This window comes from Melospiza melodia, chromosome 11, assembly GCF_035770615.1.
Source record: "Melospiza melodia melodia isolate bMelMel2 chromosome 11, bMelMel2.pri, whole genome shotgun sequence".
Classification (NCBI taxonomy): Eukaryota; Metazoa; Chordata; class Aves; order Passeriformes; family Passerellidae; genus Melospiza; species Melospiza melodia.
In genome coordinates, this window is record NC_086204.1 from 14872090 (window position 1) to 14893814 (window position 21725).

At 40.2% G+C, this 21725-nt stretch overlaps 2 protein-coding genes across 2 annotated transcripts; both read left to right on the forward strand.

Annotated features, from left to right (window-relative positions):
* The first annotated feature begins 1967 nt into the window (after positions 1–1967).
* GCLM (glutamate-cysteine ligase modifier subunit) lies at positions 1968–11168 on the forward strand. Its single transcript, XM_063165689.1, has 7 exons — positions 1968–2122; positions 4683–4748; positions 5118–5202; positions 5940–5996; positions 7202–7404; positions 7625–7739; positions 9432–11168. Exons 1-7 carry the CDS (start codon positions 2003–2005, stop codon positions 9599–9601), a joined length of 816 nt encoding a protein of 271 aa, XP_063021759.1. The 5' UTR covers positions 1968–2002; the 3' UTR covers positions 9602–11168.
* Positions 11169–11782: 614 nt separating this feature from the next.
* Positions 11783–19496, forward strand: DNTTIP2 (deoxynucleotidyltransferase terminal interacting protein 2). Its single transcript, XM_063165690.1, has 7 exons — positions 11783–11902; positions 12565–14291; positions 15300–15432; positions 16100–16195; positions 16573–16737; positions 17891–18000; positions 19344–19496. Exons 1-7 carry the CDS (start codon positions 11783–11785, stop codon positions 19435–19437), a joined length of 2445 nt encoding a protein of 814 aa, XP_063021760.1. The 3' UTR covers positions 19438–19496.
* Positions 19497–21725: the final 2229 nt, after the last annotated feature.

Consider the following 21725-nt stretch of genomic DNA (forward strand, 5'->3'; position numbering starts at 1 on the left):
GGCCGGGGCCGCTGCCCGGCCGTGCCGGTGGGCGGCTGCTGGCAGCGCTGCCTGCCGAGCCCGCGGCGCTGCCCCGGGCAGCCGCAGCGGTGCGGGACCGCCAAGTTCTGCAGCTCCCGGTGTTCAAAAACTGCGGGAGAAGAACAATATGCACCGGCCGCCGGGAGTGACATCTCATTCAGAAGGGTGATTTATTTGTCTTTGAGAATTACTGCGGGAAATATTTTTCTTTTTAAAGAGCTGAAGTATCTTAATGAGATAACTTGAAAAATGCAACTGATCATGAGCTAGAAGACATTCTCCTTTCTTTTTTTTTGATAGTTTACCTGATGTTTCAGGAGTGATTGGACTGAAACAGAACTGTGCTGAGATCCCTTCTCCTCCTGCGATGTGTTCCTGCCGCTGCTCAGGATTACATACGTGGCATAAAGCAGTACAGAGCTGATACTGTTTTTCCTCCACCCAGTCTTCATTACGTGATATCTTTTCTTTAAGAGCTATGGTAATTAAATATCAACAAAATCTACCAGGCTACAAAGGAATATTGCTTTTTCACTGCCATAAAGTTCTATTAGACAGAAAGATTTATGCTATATACTGTTTGAAAACCTTCTGCTATCTGCAAGTTAACCCTTCTTGCACAGATCTATAACCATCAAAGCTACTGAAATATCAAATAATAAATTTCACCAAAAGAAAAGGCCTCTGATGGAAAGCCAAAAAGCTGATCAGAAAGCCCTAACAGGATATTATTCATTATTAGTGTAAATACGGGCAAATACAGAAACATACACTGCTTCACAAGCTAATCCTGAGACTGGAGGATTAACGTTTGGGCCAGGTCAGATATTCTGGATTTTTATGCTGAAAAAAACAGAAACAAAATTATTGCTTCTCCAAATGGGCTGGCATTTCTTTCAGTACATCTAATTTCCACATGTTCTGTAACCATACAGAATCATGAAAACATTTCCCAACATGAAAAATTAATCAGATCACAAATATGAAGAACATTTAAAGTAACCTTCTGTACCAGAAAGCGATCAGGCAGTGCTTCAGATTGACAGAAGTTATGCAAATTGGTTCCCTCTACTAGCACAATACAGCTTGTGGCTCACTGTTCCGTTTAACATGAGTTACAGAAGAAAAAAGCCACCCCCCTCAACTCTCCAGTACAGAAGGATTTTGGTCAGAGTGTGGTGTTCCAGAAGTCTCCTCATCTCAAAAAAGAAAATACTCCCGAACCATAACCCTTCAGGATTTACCCAGTGTGTCTTCACTGGAACCAGCTGGTGTAAAACTGGAGCGCCGCCCTGACACTGTTTCACCCAAGTGCAAACACAGCCAGAAGGGGCAAGCATTTGGATGCTTCTTCTGGGCCTTTTAGCTCGGTGTCTGTCAGCGGCTACCTGTTACTGGAACGCGTCATAAGCACAATTCAGATGGTTCCTCTCATTTACTGAGCCTGCACAGCCGCCACAGCCCGGCGCGGCCGCGGCTCGGGGGGTGTTACCGAACCCGGGCCGCTACTACCGGGCAGCGCCACGTGTGCCTTGGGTACTCCGTTGGGGGCGATGCCGGGTCGGGCTCCCGCGGCCGCTGGCCCTCGGGGCCGGACCGATACACGGACCAGGGACCGACACACGGACCCGGCCCTACCGCGGCGCGGCGCCCCTCGAGCCCGGCGGCGCCGGGAGCCCGGCCCCGCCCCCGATGGCCCCGCCCTCTGCCGGCCCCGCCCTCTGCCCGCCCCCCGGAGGCTCCGCCCGGCGTGCTGCGGCCCGGCCGCCGCCAGGGGGCGCCTGCCCGCGGCCTCGCGCCGTGAGGCAGCGCGAGGCGGGGCGCGCTCCGCTCCGTGCCGCTCCCGCGCCGGGCCCGCCCCGCCGCCCATTGTCCCCGCGCCGCCCCTCGCCCCGGTGCCGGTGCTGAGTCACGGCCGGCTCGGCGCTGCCCGGGGCCGTAGGTGTCGCGGAGAGCCCCCGGCCACCGCCTGAGCAGCGCCATGGGGACCGAGGGCGCCCGTGCCCTGCTGGAGCGCGCCGGCACCCTCACCCTGCAGACCGGCAACCTGCTCAACTGGGGCTGCCTCCGCAAGAAGTGCCCGTCCACCCCCGGCGAGGAGGTGAGGGGCGGGCCGGAGCTTCCCTTCGGGGCGGCTCGGCGGAGGTCCGCCCTGGGGCGAGGGGCCCGGGCCGGGCCGCGGGCGGGCTGGCGGCTGAGGGAGCGCTGGGTGCCGCTCCCGGCCGTCCGAGCGCGTCCGGAGCGGGACCCGTTCCGGTGGCGCACGGCTGGCCCGGTGCCCGTGACGGCGAGGAGGGGCTCTGGCTCCCGAGCCATCCGCTTGCCGGTGCCCTCGGGAGGCGGGAGATGGGAATGGAAAAACAGAGGGGGTTTTTTGTCTGTTTTCGTGCGTTTCGTTTCGTGTGTTCTGTCCTGTGGGGAGGCCGGGGCCCCCGGAAGCACTCTGCCCTGAGAAGGAGCGAGCCCAGCCTTCTGATCCCGGGAATGAAGGGATCAGAAAACACTTACAAATTTAAATGCTGTCTGTAATGGCAAAGGGTATCCCTTATACTTTTCTAGTTAGATAAAAATATGCATAGATACGAGCTTGCATTACAGATGATGCAAGTTAATTTTAATTTCTTCATAGAGGCAGATCGTGGGAAAAGTAGCAGTTGTCTTCTTTGAAGCAGAGAGCTGTCATTCTTTGTTAAGAAGTTGAAAAGAGCTTTTTAATCATCACCTTAAAAGTATTGCCTTTAGCGGCGTGTGTCAGTACTTAGAATAGTTCTCATAAAATGTCTGGAGATGCTGTGGCCATGAACTTCAGAACCACCATATTTGCTGTTTCGTCATGGCACAGTAATCTCAGAATGGTCACTTAATAATGAGAAAAACGATGGGTTTGGCTGATTATTGCTATGTAGGCACACTAGTGATAACCTAGAAGTTAGTTGGTTGCATATTAATCATGCACTAGTGGAAGAAAGGTGGCAGGGAGGATGATGTAACAAGAAGGAATCATTCATCATACTCTTGTTGAGCTGTCATGTGGTTGTAATGTGACCACATAACGTTTTATTTGGCCTGGTTGTTTATTAAACATTCTGTGATCTGTGTGAAATAGGGCTGGATTCTGTAACAAGGACATAGCTGTGTCACGATGGGCACCCTGGTGTGGGGAGTTTCTGGAGGGCTGTTAAGTAAAGAGTGGCCAATGTGCATAACTAATAATTAAGGTACTAAAATTCACTTGTATACAGAGGAATCCACTGGCTTTCCAGAGTAGGTGTATTTCCAAAAGCAAATAAATGGGATCATTTGCAATCAGCTCCTCTCTTTGGTGTAGCCAGTTCTCAGTGGCAGAATGTAAACTAAAATTTTGCAAACTGTGAATGCCAGTGTTAGAAGATGCAGCTGTGTTTGGAAAAGCTGATCAGAGCAGTGGAATGCGCTGCTCTTTGCACATGGCCTGAGGGCAGGGGAGTGGTGTGCTTGGGAGTCGGAGGCGGGTGCATAGGAACCGCAATAGAAATATGTCCTGTGGCAGCTGCAAAGCAGCAGCATATATAAATTTAGTACTGTCTCACTTGCCCCCAGAAAGGAAAAGATAACAATATAAATTGTATTAAGATCGGATTAAGAGTTATTTTATTAAAGGGTTTTTGTGCTTAGCTATTTACTGGGGCGGTCAATTCTTGCCTTTTGGGTCTAGGGGTTTTTATACTGTTTTAAATGATGGAAGGAATGTATAGTATTTCTGTTCACAAAGTATTACTCCTGTATTGTGTCTGATATCAGGCAGGGATGTTGACTTCTAGTTTGTGCATGGTATTAGAGCTCTCTGAGTTGGGTGTCATGGGAAATGGCTGCTTACTGGTACACAAAGTAGGTTTGCACACAGTTATAAAATACACTGTGGAAAGTGAAGTAAAGCAGCAGCTGGTGCAAGTGCTCCTGCCTGTGGCAGGTGGCAGTCAGACAGTACCTGTGCTTAACTCCTGGGATGGATCAGAGGGAAGCTACAGCTGCAGCACTGGTACTGTATAAAATTTGTTAGCTGCTTTAATAGTTATGTCTTACTATGTTCAAGAAAAGTCATTATCAAAATCTTAGCCGAGTTTATTTTGCATCTGTGGATGAAGGAAAAATGCAAGTGTGGCATAGGATGTGTAGGTTCCCCCTACAGTGATGGAGAACTTAAAAGCATCAGTGGTTTTGCTCAGTGGAGTAGGTAGGCAGTAAAGGGGAAGGGCTGTATGCATGTAAAAAGAGAAAGAATTAATACAATGAGTATTTAGGGGTTGATTGTCAAGTCTCATTTCTGCAGTGTCAGGGCACTTACGCTCTTATCTGACTGCTTTGTAACTTAGGAATTTCTGCGCAAAAAACCCCAAACCACCCCATGTCTTAGTTCTTGCTTGCTTAGCATTGTACTTTCCTTTTAGGATGGCATTGGTCTGAGAAATAACTACAGTACTTGTATTACTGCTAAAACTCCGTGGAAGAGGAGAGAAAAATTTTGAGTTTGAGCAAGTTTCAGCTAGAAGCTATGAAGGAAGAATCTTCTGTGGTGTGGTGTCATTAGTTCAGCTGTGAGCCTGTCCTGCCCATCTCTGTACTGTTGTGGTTGTGTGTGGTTGGAACATACCCACGCTTCAACATGAAAAAATGTTTTGTAGGTGCGAGACTGCATCCAGAAAACACTGACTGAGTGGAGCTCAAAGATCAGCCAAGACCAAAATCAGGTAGGAGAGGTGTTATGCATCTTATCCATCTTCCATGTGAAATCAAAGACATAAACAGTCGGTTACACTTCTGAAACTTACGACTGAATCTTGTTCCAATAATTCTAAGCAGTAAATTGTATTTTCTATATTAGGGTCATATAAGGCCTTCCATATACGTTCATTATTTTGATGTCCCCTCAGTGATCAAGAAGCCTTGGGTTACTTGCTTTCTGTCTTTGCATTTTTCTACTGTTTTTGTTTCCAACTGCAGTAAGGCACTTGCTTTTTCTTTTTTTCTTTTTTTTTTTTCAAATTACCTAAAAACGTTCTTCAGGAGCTTACTGTCTCCTCTTGACGTTGCTCCTAAGACTCATGTACTTACTACAGGAAACTCGGGAGGTTCTGGAATGTTCTGTAGCTCAAGCTATAGAAAAAATAAATCCTGAAGAAAGGGATGAGTTGAAAGTATCAGGTAAGAACACAGTCAAAAATCCAGTATCATGGAAAGATTTCATATGAAGTCATTAATATGATATTCATAGATGGGTTTTTTTGCTCTCTTTTATAATTGCAGAATCAAATTGCACTATTGCACTCTGTTGTTCTTAAACATTGGCTAAGACAGTCTTGAATTCATATTTCCGATTTTAAAGCAGCTCAGCATTTTTCTAGCTTAACTTGCATCACCTCAAGATATTTTAAATTTATTTTGTGAATCTTTGACATTTTTGAAGCAAAATATTACAGATAATACTGGAATTAGGAAATAGTATTGGAAGCACATTTATTTGCATAATTTTTCCAGGTTGAATATGATGAACTTGAAGGAAGCAGTCCAAACTAACTCTAGTACATTTTGAGTCTCAGTAAGTTGTGAAGAAGTCTGTTTGTACTATTAGATTTGGGGTTCTTATACAGGTTGTTACTGTTACTGCTTAGTGTCTTGATGCTTTACAGCTTTCTCTGTCATCTGACTGGATGATTTCTTGTTCTGAGACTGCACAGCATCGAAATTTAAGAGAACAGTGTCTTTATTGGGCAATGACCTTTCAAAAAACTGGGTTTTTTCCAATTTTTTAAGCAAATGGTGTATATTTTAAAAATCTTTTACCCAAAAACTCATTAATAGTGACTATAGCAAAAGCAAATGGCTGTATATTAGAAATACCTGGCTTGTTTAGTTACTGATTACAGTTTGTTTGAAAATAGCAAAGCTTTTCATCGTTGGATCAAATTCTTCATCGATCAGAGACGCAGTTGACCTGGGTAAGTGTGGAACTCAAACTTAAGATTTTTTTTTTACTCTAGAACTTAGATGGAAAAAGTTCTAATGTTATTTCGAAGAGGTGTATTTGATCACTGTCACAAGTATATCCTCTTTTCCTATTAAGAGAGACTTAATCAAATCTATTTGCACAGTAGCTCAGTCAGTAAACTTATTAAATGGATCACTGTGAGTTTGGATCCACAAACTCAAATCTGAGTCCTTGCTACAAGCAGAAGCAAGTTTCTGTTCTTTCACACAAAACTTGTTAAAAAGTAATTAGCATGTGATGTTTTAATAGCAGTGATACAGCCATTCTTGCCAGTTCTTGTTAGTGGCATTTAACATCATGAACTTTGCTAGTGACTGAGTAGTTTTTCAGAGATTATTTAGGAAATAAAATAATGCTGCAAGTAGCTGGTGAAATAGTTAGGTTTTACTGAAAATGCCATACAATGTCCCTGCATAAAGTTCTGTTGGCCTTAGGTTGCAGTAATTGTGAGCAGCAATGAACTTTACTGTTTTGGAAGTTTGTTGGGCTTAAGGGGGGACCAAACAAGAAAGGGCCAGATACCATTATTCTCTATTGATACCCCAGATAATAGCTTATTTATTGTAATTTTTACCACCATTTGTCAAACATACAATAATGGACTCCCCCTCTTGAAGAAAATAATTAGCTCAGCAGTTCTATTCCGTTCACTGTGCTTAAGAGGCCTCATGACTTGCATTTTTCCTAAAGCTCAGGGAGACTCCAAGACTTGCACTTTTCCCTCACACATATCAAGTAGTTTTCCTAACCCATGTCCTGTACTTAAGGTATAGTTCGGGGTGAAAGCTACAAATTTTAAAAGAAATTGAGGGTGAAGAAATAGAGACTTGTTTATCATCAGTGTCTTCAGAGAAAAATACAGTTTTAACATTAAAAAGGAGGGAAAAGCTTCATGCTTTTGTTCATTTTCTGATTGTTTTGTTTTTTGCTTTCCCAAGACCTGAAATTGGATCGTGGTCTTCAGCTGTATTCTTGAATCTTTGCTAAAAAGGTTGTGTTATTATTCTTGACCTCAGATACACTCAGAGTTTCAAATGGTGAATGGAGAGCTAGCAGAGTGAAGCAGGAGGTGTGGTTTTTGCTAAATTTGAAGAGTCATGCTGTTTATGTTCGTATCTGATAAAAGATTTTGCAGTGTCTGTTCTTTTTCCTCAGCGTGTTCTGCCCTCGGAGTTGCTCAGTTAGACTCAGTCATTATTTCCCCACCTCCTGTTGAAGATGGAACTAACCTCTCCTTGGAATATTTGCAACCTTATTGGAAAGAACTTGAAAATCTAGTTCAAAACAAGAAGATTGTTGCCATAGGTGCCTCCGACCTAGATAAAACACTGTTAGAGCAGCTGTATCTGTGGGCACAGGTGAGAACCAACTTCCTACTCATAGCGGTTCTTAGGACAGAGTAACTGCTTGCCTACATTAATTAGTCATGCAGAATTAATTAGCCTTGCTCAGACTTCAAAACAATGGTCAAAGACAAATTGTTCAAAGCAAAATTTTTGTTCTAATAGAAGGCGTGAGGGAAACAGCTAATATAAGTACATTAGTAATTTTTTCTTATAAAAATATTTTGTTACTCAGGTGAAACCAAGTAGTAATCAGGTGAACCTAGCTTCCTGTTGTGTGATGCCACCTGATCTCACAGCATTTGCAAAAGAATGTGACATACAGCTGCTAACTCACAATGATCCCAAAGGTAAGACTTTGCTGGTTAAGTTAACAGAAGACTTCTAAATGCATTTATTTAATAGAAAATCAGGGATAATCTTTTCCTGAACTTCAGAGTTTGTTATGTTTGAGGCCTGAACCAAGGATTCTAAAAGTCTCTCCTTTATAAAATATTTCTGTTAAGTTACTGTTGTTGCTTCCTCCCCCCCACCCCTTCTTGAAACAGGCTTGCAGCCTTGGATGATTTCTTGAAATACTTCTAATCAGAGAAGATAAAATAAATAGAAGAACAACGTACTGAGCAATTTGTACTATGTTTATTTCTACAAAATATGGAATTAAATGTATTGCCGGTAAATGAGAAATGAAAGTGTACTTGCCTGGAACACATGAAATAGATTACATAAAATGTTAACGGCCAGTTGATTTTTGAGTAGTTTAGTAATATTAGATCTGTAAAATTATTATGCTTTAAATAGGATTCTTTCAAAGTCTTGACTTCTTAAAATAACATTATTACAAAAAGTATTGTAAATTCTTCACTTTTTTAATGCAATGATTTATTTGCTAAATTATTGAAGAAATTAGAGGCTTTCCTTTGAGCTGTATAACTGAGTTACCAGTTCTCTACAATATTCTGGGATAAAACATTCATTTCTCTCAAACATCATCAGTCTTCTTCACTTAAGAACACTTTTAAGAGAGTTGGACACTTTAACACCTTGTTGGAATAATAAAAAGTCTTAAAGGATATATATTTAAGTCCTTCCCTACATTCTTGGTCATGACTAATTATTCATGATGATGCTTTTCTTTCCTTCTCTTTTCTTTCCCCTTGATCCCAAAGGAAAAAGTATGTGAAGTGTTTCTTATGAAGTATGTACTTCATAGTACCACTGTTAGAACTGATGAATTTCATCAGTGCCTGAGCTGGATTTATCACTGCTCTGGCAGCATGCAAGATGAATTTCCATTCAATCTGACAATTTCCATTCAATGTCCAAATGCAACTTGCATTTTAATAAATAGTATGCACTGAAAGTCATGAAATTAAGGAGCAGAGGATTTGGTAGAAAACAGCACAAGTTGTGATTCCTTTATGTGCTGTTTGCTCGGCCTAACTTTTCTGTAACAGTCAGCTGAAGAGTATCGAGACCATTTTTGGTGAGCACTCCTCACCAAAGACATTGTTCTTCTGATGAACATTCCAGAGGAAACTAGGAGGATTTGTACTTGCCTTCTTTTGTTTTGTGGCGTTTAAGCCCATTTTTCTTAAAGCTTTCTGGGCTTATGGTTATTATGAGCTCCCTTATGGGAAATACTGTGAATGTTGACTTTACAGTGACTGCAGAGGTAACTCTGAATGCTCAGTACTTTGCTGATTTCAGCTTTACTCACCTCTGCTTTGTCTAGCTAGCTTCTCAAATCTAATTTTCTTTTTCTTCCACTAATGACTCTGCTGATCAACTCATTTTGATATTCCAGAGTCTCAGTTAGTTTTGTGAGAAATACTTAATGTTGCAAAACAGTGTCCTGGAGATTTATTTGGTTTATATTCAGCTGCTTTTATCCTAAATGCATTCTGGAGGAGTGGATCTGAGGGGTATGTGGTACCACTTAAGATCCTGACTGTTGGAAAAGGCTTTTCTTACCAAGTGTTGCTTTTTGCAGCTGTTTACATGATATTGTTTTAAGCACAAATATCCCTTTTTAACTTCAGAATTACTTTGTGAAGCAAGTTTCCAAGAAGTTCTCCAGGAAAGCATCCAGAACATGAAAGCCTACAACTGGATTCCTTTATGGCTTCTGCGGTATTCAGTCATTGTTAAAAGCAGAGGAATTATCAAGTCCAAAGGCTATATCATACAAGCTAAAAGAAATGCATCTTAAAACACTGGTTTTTTGTTGGTGGTTTTTTTTTTTTTTTTTTGTAAAGGCTGTTTAAATTTCTTTGGGATGGGGGAACATTGCATTTTTCATAGAAAGATTTTTACAGCATTTATAATGAACTACCAAAAGTTGTAATTATTCAGTGTGATGTCAGTAGGAGTGTCTGTAATGTTCTAACACTATTTTTCTTAACTGGGTTCATTCAAAATATGAAATATTTTGGGACTTTTTTAATTGAAGATATCTTAGAGTAACAGTTTAAAATAATTTCCTTTTTATGACCAGTTCACTGTAAAAAATAACATTATATTTTAGCTGCCATTAGGTAGTATGGAGAAACATATATTTTTGTTTTTTTAAAAAAAACAAATTTCTCCTAAATCATACTTACCTGGTGAATACATTTCAAGCATTCAAGGACTAGCTTTTATAGAAAATTGTCATTTTTTTAATGATTCAATACCCCAAAAATTAAGCTGTTATCTCATTATTTGATATGTATATATAGTCAAGTCAGCTATTTAATTTGCGGGCATGGGAAAATTAGTTTATTTTTAATAGAGTGGAAAAGACCCCTATGATTTAGAAGAAAATGCATCTTCCAAATTACTTTCTGATTGTTACTTGAATTGCTTCTGGCTTCTTTGTGCCTCGATACGCTTCATTTAGTGTTCGCACAAGTGTGATGGCATTTTTACTGTTTGAAATAGAAAATGTATTAATAGTGAATGTTTAAAATAAGATTTGAAAACAAGCAGTGAAGAAATCTGTTCATCAAAAATTGTGCCTGTCTCCTTCTCAACTGTGGCTTGTTTTTTTGATACTTGTGAACTACCCAAGCAATTAGCCAAGTAGAATAGACAGAAATGCTGATGCTGTTCACTAAAATTAATTACTTCTTGTGAGGTTGCCTGGGAAACTTGTTGCTTGAGTGCCACTCAGAAAAGATGAAGCAAGGCTTAGCCTGAAGTTAGGTATCTTTCTCCTTAGCAGCAGATTAGCACATTGGCTTTTTAACCCCAGAGAGATTGCTGCAGCTGAGGCAAGGCTTTTGGTTTAATGTAGTCCTTCTGTCAAAAAGGCCTTTTCCTTTACTTGGCCTTTAAATGAGAGTAGATACCTAAAGTTCAACTTGTAGTTTAGCAGGTACTTTGATACCAAGTGTCTAAAACAGTAAATTACATTTTGATTTCAGACAGGGGCATGGCCTCATACTGGTGGTAGTCATTAACTTTGTTGTACATATTTTGAGATTTGGACTGTAAGGGAATGACTTTTCACCAACGTCTTTCAAATTCTTCATAGAGGCAGCAAGTGGAATTTGAATGCCTGTAGGTAGTGCCTGGAGTGTCAGCTTCCTATAATCCATTCCACTATGTTTAATGAATTAAGGTTTTTCAAGGTACCTTAGTCCTCAGATATTGTTTTTGTAGTGGCAAATAGCAGGAAATTTTCTTAGCTTCTTCAGTTCTCTTGACAAATGAGACAAACAGGGAATTGAAACTAGTAATGCATCAATAAAAGTTTGGATGTTTTTCTCTTAATAAAAATGAAGTGTTTTTTTTAATGTTGGGCCAGTGTGCATCAGAGTTCAAAATTACCTTAGTTTAATTTTAAACTTCCCTACTAGCTCTGTGCTGTGTGCTTATGATTTAACCACTACCTGTAATCTCTGTGTATTTGACTGAATTTGTACCTTACCAGACTTGCATGTGTGCTCAGGTTTTTATATTGAAATGCTACAAAACAGGAACTGTGCTAACCCCATGTAAAGGCTGCTCTAATGGGATGATTTATTTCCTTTCTGTAAACTGCTGATAGTTTGCTTGCTGTAGAAAAGTACCTTCTAAGACGTGGCATTTCTAGAGTCACCAATAGCATAACACTTTATCAAATTACCACATTATCTCATTCGTTTGGTTTGCATTAAGATGGGCGAGAGGGGATTTCCTTCCATGAGAAACCTGAAAGTCTAACTAAAATTTGAAACCCCCGTAGGCATTTTAGTGCAGCATTTTACACTTTTCCAACCCTGCACCGCGGGACTCCACGGGTGGCACGCGTCGCGGGGCCGCCCGCACCCTTCTTCCTGCTGCGGGCCCGGAAGGGCGGGCGGCAGGAAGGACGGACGGACGGAAGGAAGGAGGGCAGGGAGGAAGGGGCGGGCGCAGCGGCAGCAGCATGGTGAACACCCGGCGGGCGGCGGCGCGGCGCCGGGAGCCCGGGCCGCGGGCAGGCGGCGGCAGCAGCAGCAGCCCCGGCGATGGCGATGGCGATGGCGATGCCGCCGGTGCTGCGGAGGTGAGCGGAGCCGGGAGCGGGGCGGGCGGGCGGTGCAGCCTCCGCTCGGAGCGCGGCCGTGGGGCCGGAGGGGCGGTGGCGGTGGCGGTGCGCCCGCCGTGCCCGTGCCTGCAGCCGCCGGAGGTCATTAGGCCATTTAGCTTTGGCAGTTAAAGGCAGGCTTATTTTATTTGCGTGACAAATGTTTTAGCCCTGTTTCTGTCACTTAAAATAATACTTAGCAGATCATACCTTGTTTTGCGATTGCTGAGAGGCCAGCTAGTTCGTAGGCCTAAAATTGGTTTTGGACACCATTTTGGGGCACATTTTGATAGTTGATAGTGTTTAGTGGCTTATAGTTGAGGAAGTCTTTGAATATTTCTAAACGTTTTTCCTGGATTTGCTTCCCCTGACAACTTGACAGAACTTTTTGGAATTTGGAGATACTTGTTTATATTTCTTAAAGGATGTGTATGTTTCTTCTCCTGGCCTGACCAAAATACAGTAGAGATAAGCAAGGGATGGTTTCTTAAGGCTTCTTCCACATAGGTAGGGCTACACAGAGATGCATGTTGTGAGTTTAAGTAGATTTGTTTTAAAAGTTTGCTAGCGATTTTTATAGCATTCTTTTTATGTAGTTATTTTATCTGTCAATACCATATATTTTTTTACTCCTTTTCTAGGTGGGATCTGCTGAAATTAGTACTCCTGTGGCTAGGAGGATGACCAGAAGAACTAAATCAGCTCGTAAGCCAGAGGTGATTCAGGAATGTCCATTTGAAGAGTTGGAACATGCAGAAATGAAATCAGATGTCAGTGATAGCTTAGAGATGCAGATCACTAGGAATGAGAACACAGCTGTCCCATCAGCACAATCAGTTGCTGAGCCACAAGTTGATGGTTATGTGTCAGAAGCAGAATCAAACTGCTCTTCTGTATCCAGTCTCCAGACACCTTTGTTTGTAAGAATAACACGGAGGCGACAGATTGTAATTCCTTATCAACCAGATTCTGCTGACAAAAAAAGACATGACAGTACAGCTTTTGTAAATAAGTTAAGTAGGATTCAGGATGAAGATGATGTCTCTGAAGCTGAGTCTTGTTCCTCTGCTGTTTCTGGTGTCCAGATGCTTAATGTTCCCACAAGTACAAGGAGCAGACAAAGTAAAAAGAAATTGCAGCCACGCAGAGTTCCTGAAGCCCAGAGTGAAAATACTTCTGATGCAGAATCATGTTGCCCGAGTTCTCTTGTGGAACCATGTGCCACTCCCAAACGAATTACTAGGAGCATGCAAATGAAATCACAAGCACAAAATACTAAGCAAACCGAGAAAAAAAATAGATCTATTTCAGAGGATGAGAATTTAATTGAGGACACTGTTAAATCTGATCCCATCATAATTTCTGATTCTAGGCCTAGTGCAGAACTTGTCAATGACACAGAAAATGCCTCCATTCTCATTGATGGTAATAAAGAACCCAGTTCACCTAGAAGTGAATGTGCTAATGCAACCTGGAGTGAAGATGCAAAAGAAGAGATTTTAAATGATGTGGCATCCAGTCCTACAAAAACAAAACAAAGTGACACTAAATCACCTGTGAAAGAAACAAAACAAAATACACAGTCTGTTGAGACAGACCATTCAGATACAATATGTGGCCAAATACAAGAAGATCACAGTAAAATACTTGCAAGGAAGGAGAAATTGGAGCATGTGTCTGTTTCTTTGACAGACTGCATGAGTCCCAAACAATTCCTAGAATCCCAAGGACAAGTAACACCAAATGAAAGTAAAAAAATTACAGAATGTGAAAGAGCAGATGCTGAGACAGATGCACAGCAGTCTTTCTCATGTGATGATCAATTAAGGGAGAGTAAGCAAGCAAGTGCAGTGAGCAGCCCATCAATGGACATGGCTGTTGCCCAGACAACTGAAAGCATTGGTAAGAGCAGGATGCTTAAAATTGGTGTAGACAGTGGTGACAACCAAACAGAAGAAAATGAGATATCACACAGCAGTAAAAAAACAAGCAGTGATAATAGCTCCCTTGCGTTGTTTCTGAGCAACAGTGAAAGTGATGACTCTGAAAATAGTGATGTGGCAGACATAGATACAGTTGATGAGAATCTGTGTTATAAAAAGTCAGATGAGAAAACTCCTTCCTTCAAAAAATCTTTAAAAAGTGGTTCACTGCATGTTGAAGGTCTTTTTGTAATTGATACTGAGCCTGGCATGAGTTCCAGCCAGAACTATTATCTGGATGATGTAGACCAAGACAGTGATGCTAAAAGTGAGCATGAAGGAGGTGAAAAAGATAAAGAATCAGATTTAGAAGAGGATGAAGAGGAATTGATAGATGAAGATGAAAAAGATGAAGATGATGATCTGTTGAAAAATAAGGTTGATGTGTAAGTATCTTACTAGGAATAGCTAAAGAATCTGCATTTCATTTAAGAATATGCACATTAAGTGCAGAATAAATAAGGGACTAGTCTTATCACATATGTCATGTTGCTACAGAAAATGGTGTTGCACATATTATAAAATATGAATATGGTCCATAAATTTAGGTTTCGGGATTATTTTCAGTTTTGAATGTAGTAGGAACAGAAATCTGAATTTTTTTTTGGCATCTGGAGGCCTTGTATGTGTTCAGCCTAGAAAACAATGTGAAACTGATCATGCTGACTGAATTGGTTATTCAGGTCAGTTTTGTTAATTTTTTTTCCAGTTGGAATGGAGATAACAAAAGGTCCAGCAAATTCCTTACACATTGCCTAATTAGATAATGCTTTTTAAATAGTTGCATATAATTTTATATGTCAGTTGTTGCTGTGCTGTGGATGGTGACTCTTCAGGTGAAACCTAGGATGGAATCAGAATAATTTAGGTGGAGTGATACTTCTTGAATTCTTGTAGCCCAGCTGGTGCTAAAATCCCTTCTTGTGTTTAAAGCAATGAATTCTGTTTTCTTCATACTTTTTTTTTACTTTTTAGTATTTTTACTATCAATATATTTGGGGTTTTTCTCTTTGGCTAGCAAGCTTGTCAGAATATAAAAGGATGCTAATCATGAGTTCTTCTGGCAAGGTTAAGCAAATTTAAGAATTCTGTTATACAGAAGATAATATATAAGATGAGAGTCCAGCATGAGAGTTAATATGAAAAATTTTGTGGAAGTTATTCCACAGGTTTTTTTTAATAATAAGTCTTATTTCATATAATGGCATGAATTCTCCTGCACCTGTTATTTCAAAACTACATAATCTAGATAACAACACTTAAAATCATTGCAGAACTGAACCTATTTGGGAAAAATAAGAAAAGTATTTTTTCTGTTCATCTTCCTCAGGACAGTAGAAGGTTTAGCTGCATGCATATTACAATGTTCTAATAATTAACTATTTCTTTTTTAGTTTACATCTTTCCAGTAGCATAGACCCTGGTTTGAATATCAAGAAGCTTGGAGGTCTTTATATCAGTTTTGATGCAAAAAATCAGAAGCCTAGATCGAGTGCAATTGAACCACAGAAGAAGAAGAAGGACCAGGTAACATGTTTACAGTTATTCAGTTATCTGTGACTATAGTAACACAGAGATATTAATCTAAGAAGGTTGGTTTGTTTGATTTTAAAGAAGTATAATTTTCATGGTTCATTGAGAACTTACATTCTCTTTGACCAGTGTAGTTTTACATTTGCTTTTAATGGTGAAAGTTTAAATATACCTGACTTAGCAGAAACTGAAAAACAGTGCAAATTCTAGCATTACCTTGTAAAATAAACTAAAGTTGATTATACCTGGAGTTTTGCCTAATGATACACAAGCTTAAGGTCTGCTGACAAGATATTTAGTCCATAGCCAGAATGAATTTCAGTAAATAAGAGTCTATACCCTAGTATGGACTTAGCAGGTTTTTTTTCAAAAGCACCCTTTCAAGTAAAGGGTATGTGTTCTTTTTGTTGAGACTTTTCTTTGGCTCATCCACAGTAGTCCTCTTTACTCCAGAGGATTTGCTGTCTCACCTCCTCCTGGGCAAGTCAGCTGCTTTCTGTTGTTGTCCAGTGCTCTGTTTTGAAGATCTTACTGCTCATGTATTGCATTAGAATGCTTGTTAGATTCTGCATGATTCCTTCAGTAGGTTCTGTAAATACAGTTAAGCAGTAAAATTTGTACCAGTGAGGTGGCTCTCTAATGTTCAAAAAAATTCTTACAGCTCTTGCAGAAGAGTGTAATAACTCCAGACTTTGAAAGAAAGGAATGTGTCCCACCCTACAGGGAGTCACTTCACCAGCTGAAGAAACAGCGCAGGGTAAGTGAGGAGCTGGTAATGCCTCAAATAATAAAACAAGGTGTGGTGGAAAGCTGCGTGCTGGGACCCTGAGCATATCCAGGCCTCCCTGGAAATGGAGTGATGAGCTGCAGTTTATTAGGGTCTTCTTTGAGCTGGCCTGTGAAAAGTCATCCTTTCAGTCACAAGCATAGTGAAGTTAATGGTTATATGCTCAGTACAAATATGTCATTGATGCAGTACTGATAACCTCCTTTATAATAATCATAAAATACGTGCTTTAGGGGTACATATTTACATTCTAAATGCTTTATCTGTCTTTTGTAGGGAGGAGTTCACTTTTCTGTCCCGTCCTAGTTACTGAATGCAAATTCATTGTTCTTGGTATTGCATCCTAGGCAGAGCGAGAGAAAACAACAGGTGATGGCTGGTTTGGTATGAAAGCCCCAGAAATCACAAGTGAACTGAAAAATGATCTGAAAGTTTTGAAGATGAGAGCTTCATTGGACCCTAAGCATTTCTATAAGAAGAATGACAGAGATGGTCTGCCCAAGTACTTCCAGGTAAGGAAGCAGCAGAAGGTGGCATTGTACTGCTGAAGTTTAAGGATACCTAATAATGCCTATTTGTAGGTAGCTTCTATATTAATTTAATTTCATATCTTAATTATGAAAGTGTTTTGATTACTTGGCTGGAGTTTGCAACTGTTTAACTTTGTGTTACATATGTATATATGCTGTTGATGTTTTTAGCTTTGGCTGATCTTATAGAAATGAACAAATATCTTAGTGAATTCATATTTTGAACCCTCAGGGGACTAGATTTTCACTGCTTTTTTGGAGTACTGGCCTTTGTAAAGAAGTGTGTAGAAAATAATTGGCTTTTATTTTCTTACTAGCTAATACAGTTTAAATTGAGACAGCTGCCTTTGTGATAAGCTGAAATTTTTGCTGCTTGTAGCTCTCAGCTTTGGAATTGTTCGTATTGATAAAGAAATTACTGGGTAAGCTGTAGAAATAGGCCTCCAGAAACTTAGAACAGTTAGCATGCTTGAGGAAAGATTTTCATTTCTCAAAATATTTACCACTTCACTCTGAAGTGTCCAGGGTGTTATATATTGTGAAATTAGAGAAACTTGGACTGAAGTGTTCCACATAAGTGTTCCAGACAGGTTAATTTTCACTGCATGAAACATGTACTGTGTGTATCTTTACTGCTGAGCTGAGCCATGAGAGCTGACTGACATGCTGGTTGGGAAAATGGGATGTGTTTCTGGATGAGGCCTTTGTGTTAGGGCTGTGGAGCCCTGATACAGCCCTGATACAGCTGCTGTGCAGTCATCTAGCAAAATCACCAGGAGGAGGGACTGGAAGAGGTTTAAGATGGTCATAAAGGTTCCTTTCCCCTTATGTTTAAAATGTTTAAAAGTTAGGAACTTTAATGAATTAAAGTGTTGATACAGCAGTCCAGCATTGAAAATGTACAGTCTTAAAGCTCAGGCCTTCCTCTCTGCACTATGCAAGGAGACCAAAAGGGACTCTGCGTACAAAACATGACTTGTTTATTTTGGCTTTTTGCACTTCTATTAGGCAGCTGTCATTCTCATCTGCTCTATAGGTGTCTTCACACTTGTTGCTGGGGATTTAAAAAAAAGGCAAAATAATCAACATCTTGCTGTTCATGTACAGTAAGAATGTTTTCATTTTTGTTTCCTAGGTTGGAACTGTAGTTGATTCTCCCATAGACTTTTATCACAGTCGAATCCCTAAGAAGCAGAGGAAGAGAACAATTGTGGAGGAGCTGCTTGCAGATTCAGAGTTCAGAAGGTATTTAAAAGTAGTTCTTTAATTCTAATATCCCACGTAAAAGAGGATTATTTTTAACTCTATAGCCTTTTCTTGTTTTATTCAGCTTGTAGGGTGGTTTTTAATACTTCAAAGACAAATTTTTAGTCTTTAGCATTTCCATAGTACTGCAGTTTAGAAGGTCTAAGGAACCTTTATCTAAGGTATAATTAGAATGAGATAATGTATATTTAATCTTCATTAAAGGATTTTATCCAACTTCAGCCATCACTATTGGCAGTCACTCTTAAAGACTGATTATTTTTTCTTGGCATAATTGAAAGAAAAGAGCAGTCTGTAATTCTGTGAATGTTGATATTATTTCATTTTATAAATACATCAGTCTGCCACCTGTCATGGGAGTCAAAATTGTGCCAGCAGGCTTACCTGAATATTATGATTGGATTCATTAATGTCTGCACAGCTTACAGTTTTTGGAGTAGATCATTTCGTTGGTCCATTTTGGTATTGGTTATTACATGATGTTAATATTCACTTCTCCTTTCATATGTTTTCTTTGAAGTGGTTTGAGGTTATAGAGTTAATTTTGTCAGACATGTAAATTTAACTATAATATTGGGAAGGCAAGTTTACTGCATCTATTTCTTAAGTAGCTTTCTGATTTGACCTGATTTATTAGATATTTATTAGCAAGGAGTTTTAAAAATTAATGTATTTGAAATTTGATCAATTAATTTATGTTGTGCCTGATTAAGGGTTTTAATCATATACTTCAGCATTAGTGCAGATATTTGTCAGATTTTGGTGTTGCATTTAAAGCCTCAGCAGTACTCAGTGTGCAGTGTCTGTGGTACTCATCACTGCAGGTACACAAGAGTCTGTTGGAGGAGCTCACATTCAGCAATTACCCTGCTTGTTGTTGAGTATTCACCTCATCTCAGTTGTCCATCTGCAGTAGAGTAAGGTTTATTATCCTGAGTGTGGTGAGAAGGCACTATAAAATGGCTGTAGTTTCTTCATGGTATTGTGGAAATGGCTGAGTCTTCCCCTTGTGAGCAGTAGCAGTGTTTCAGCCAACTGTCCAAAATGTGACTGCATATGTAATGAGGACACCCTCCCTCCCCCAACCAAAATTAATTACAAAATTCAACAGAATTTACTTCCAAAGCAAATTTACCTGCATTTATCATTGATCCAACTGCTGATTCCCTTTACTTATGCATAAATGTATGAATCAAAGAAACTGATTCAGAAAAGATGAGGAAACTCAGTTTGGCAAATAATGTGCATAGAGTACTGTCCATGTTATTTTTTCCTGAACTTTGGTTTGCCGTGCTTAAAAGTAAATTATCTATTTTGTTCAGATATAATAAAAAGAAGTATCAGGAGATCATGAGTGAAAAAGCAGCTTTTGCAGCAGGGAAGAGGAATCGGAAGAAGAAGAAATTTCGCAATTAAGAATTGAAGAAAAATCCCAAGCTGGAACAACTTGTTTGTTATAAAACTTTCTTACAGAATGCTTTGGTTGTGGTGTTGTGTTTGGTTTCTTTTAAGATTGCAGGTGAGATGCAAATTGAGGTTTAGGGAAATTTTTGCTGTGAGAATAAAGCTAGGAAACTTTAGCAAATTATCAGGTATCTCAATTTCAATTCATTTTCATTTTAAAATTGATATTTATTTTGATTAATATTTATGTAAAGAGATAATTATATGAAAGCATATATTAAATCTGAGTAAAAAATTCAGCTTCACAGATTGTGGTCTTCTCAGGCTTCAGACTTCACATCAATTAATTAGTAAATTCAGTTTAAAGTTATATGCATAATTTATCTTGGCACATATTGTGTGCTGGAATATATTTTTCCTTGATTTGTCAGAGGTGCTGCTGGCCAAAACTGTAATGGAAAGTATTGAAAAATGGTTTGGTTGTGAAAGGTTTATTTCAACACTGACCATAGTGGTATAGAGAATGTCCTGGAATTCAGTGCCTACACATATACTTTTATATTTGTGTCTATACATTATTATATATATATATATATATAATTTAGAAGAGACAAATTACATATTATTTAATAAATAATATAAGTAAGTAATACGTAAGTAATATAACTCAGATTTTAACAATCATATTTTGTTTTTATTAATTTTTACCGTTTAATTATTGTCTAATGATATTTTTGGAAATAACATTGGCATCCATTACATAGGGTGTGTTGTGCAGATTGTCTGTTAGCTGACCTGGAATAGCTCAAGCTGAGCAAATAGAGTGAGTCTGGAAGGCCACTGCAGAGCCACGGATGTCACTGGCTCAGTTCCCCTTCAGTGGCAGTTCACGACCATCACTTGAGTGTCAGAACTGCTGCAGTGTTTTGTTGGTTTTTAATGACCTGCTCATTATTGCTGTTACCATTAGTGTAACTTGGTTACTGCCCTGAGGTAGCAGAAAAGATGAATAATAGAAGAAATTAAACTGGCACTACATTGTCTTAGGTGGATTGGATGATTAGGATGTAGAAGTCACTGTCAGAGCACCAGTGGTTCGTTGTTTCCTTGCCACAAGAACACCGAAGCTTAAAGGTTGCAGATCTTAAGCAAGGAATGCTTAACTATGTTCTTGACTAATGTTTAACCATCAAGTTTTCTACTGAGAATTAGTTTTTTTAAGGATTAGTTATTTATGATGAAATGAGCATTGTGGTATGTATTGACCACCAAATGATGCTTGAAAGAAATTTTCCTCAGATCCTTTAGGGTGTTTTTTATCATTCCAACATTGTCCATAATGTTGTACTACCAGAAACAGACAGGAATCTAGAGTCCTTAAGAAGTCTTCATGGCCTGGAGATGAATGGTGTCAAAGTAAAGTGAATTAATTGGGAAATATTAAACAAGTACAAGTAGAACCACCTGTCCCTGGGTCTCAGTTAATATGCACAGGCTATTTTAATGCAATTACATTTAGGCCAGTATCTCAATTTCCAGTAAATGGTAAAAAAGCCAATAAAAACAGCTAGGTGTCTTGTTCTCTGGCTGAGACATGGAGGCACAAAAAAATGTAAACTGAACACTGAGAAGAAAACAAGGCATCACAGTAGATGTCATTCTGTTGCATCCTGGGATGTTCCAAATGCAACTTTGCAAAAGCAGCTTGCAAGTCTGAAAGACTTTGAGACAGACATGCATGCTGTGGTGTTACACAGCAAGCAACAACTCTGTGCCTGTTGCTTGGGCTGCTCAATAGCTCCAGCAGTTACTTCATGTGCAGCATAGCTACAAGGGGATTTGGCTTGGGCTCTGTATCCTGTCCTTTGATTCTTCTAATCCCTTCTGTTTCCCCCACCCTGTGCCCAGCAAGTGCCCGTGTTGTATGCAGAGGGATGGGATGGGATGTGCTGTGTTCCAGGCTGCAGAGGGGTGGGATGTGCTGTGTCCCAGGGCTGCAGAGTGGGATGTGCTGTGTCCCAGGCTGCAGAGGGGTGGGATGTGCTGTGTCCCAGGGCTGCAGAGTGGGATGTGCTGTGTCCCAGGCTGCAGAGGGGTGGGATGTGCTGTGTCCCAGGGCTGCAGAGTGGGATGTGCTGTGTCCCAGGGCTGCAGAGTGGGATGTGCTGTGTCCCAGGGCTGCAGAGTGGGATGTGCTGTGTCCCAGGCTGCAGAGGGGTGGGATGTGCTGTGTCCCAGGGCTGCAGAGTGGGATGTGCTGTGTCCCAGGGCTGCAGAGTGGGATGTGCTGTGTTCTAGGG

What these genes read in the sequence shown, in the direction of transcription:
- GCLM (XM_063165689.1), top strand. Translation starts at nt 2,003, where the DNA reads ATGGGGACCGAGGGCGCCCGTGCCCTGCTGGAGCGCGCCGGCACCCTC. An exon ending in CGTCCACCCCCGGCGAGGAG is followed by an intron (nt 2,123 to 4,682) that starts GTGAGGGGCGGG and finishes AATGTTTTGTAG; the next exon opens with GTGCGAGACTGCATCCAGAA. An exon ending in CAGAGACGCAGTTGACCTGG is followed by an intron (nt 5,997 to 7,201) that starts GTAAGTGTGGAA and finishes CTTTTTCCTCAG; the next exon opens with CGTGTTCTGCCCTCGGAGTT.
- DNTTIP2 (XM_063165690.1), top strand. Translation starts at nt 11,783, where the DNA reads ATGGTGAACACCCGGCGGGCGGCGGCGCGGCGCCGGGAGCCCGGGCCG. An exon ending in ATGCCGCCGGTGCTGCGGAG is followed by an intron (nt 11,903 to 12,564) that starts GTGAGCGGAGCC and finishes CTCCTTTTCTAG; the next exon opens with GTGGGATCTGCTGAAATTAG. An exon ending in GCAGATTCAGAGTTCAGAAG is followed by an intron (nt 18,001 to 19,343) that starts GTATTTAAAAGT and finishes TATTTTGTTCAG; the next exon opens with ATATAATAAAAAGAAGTATC.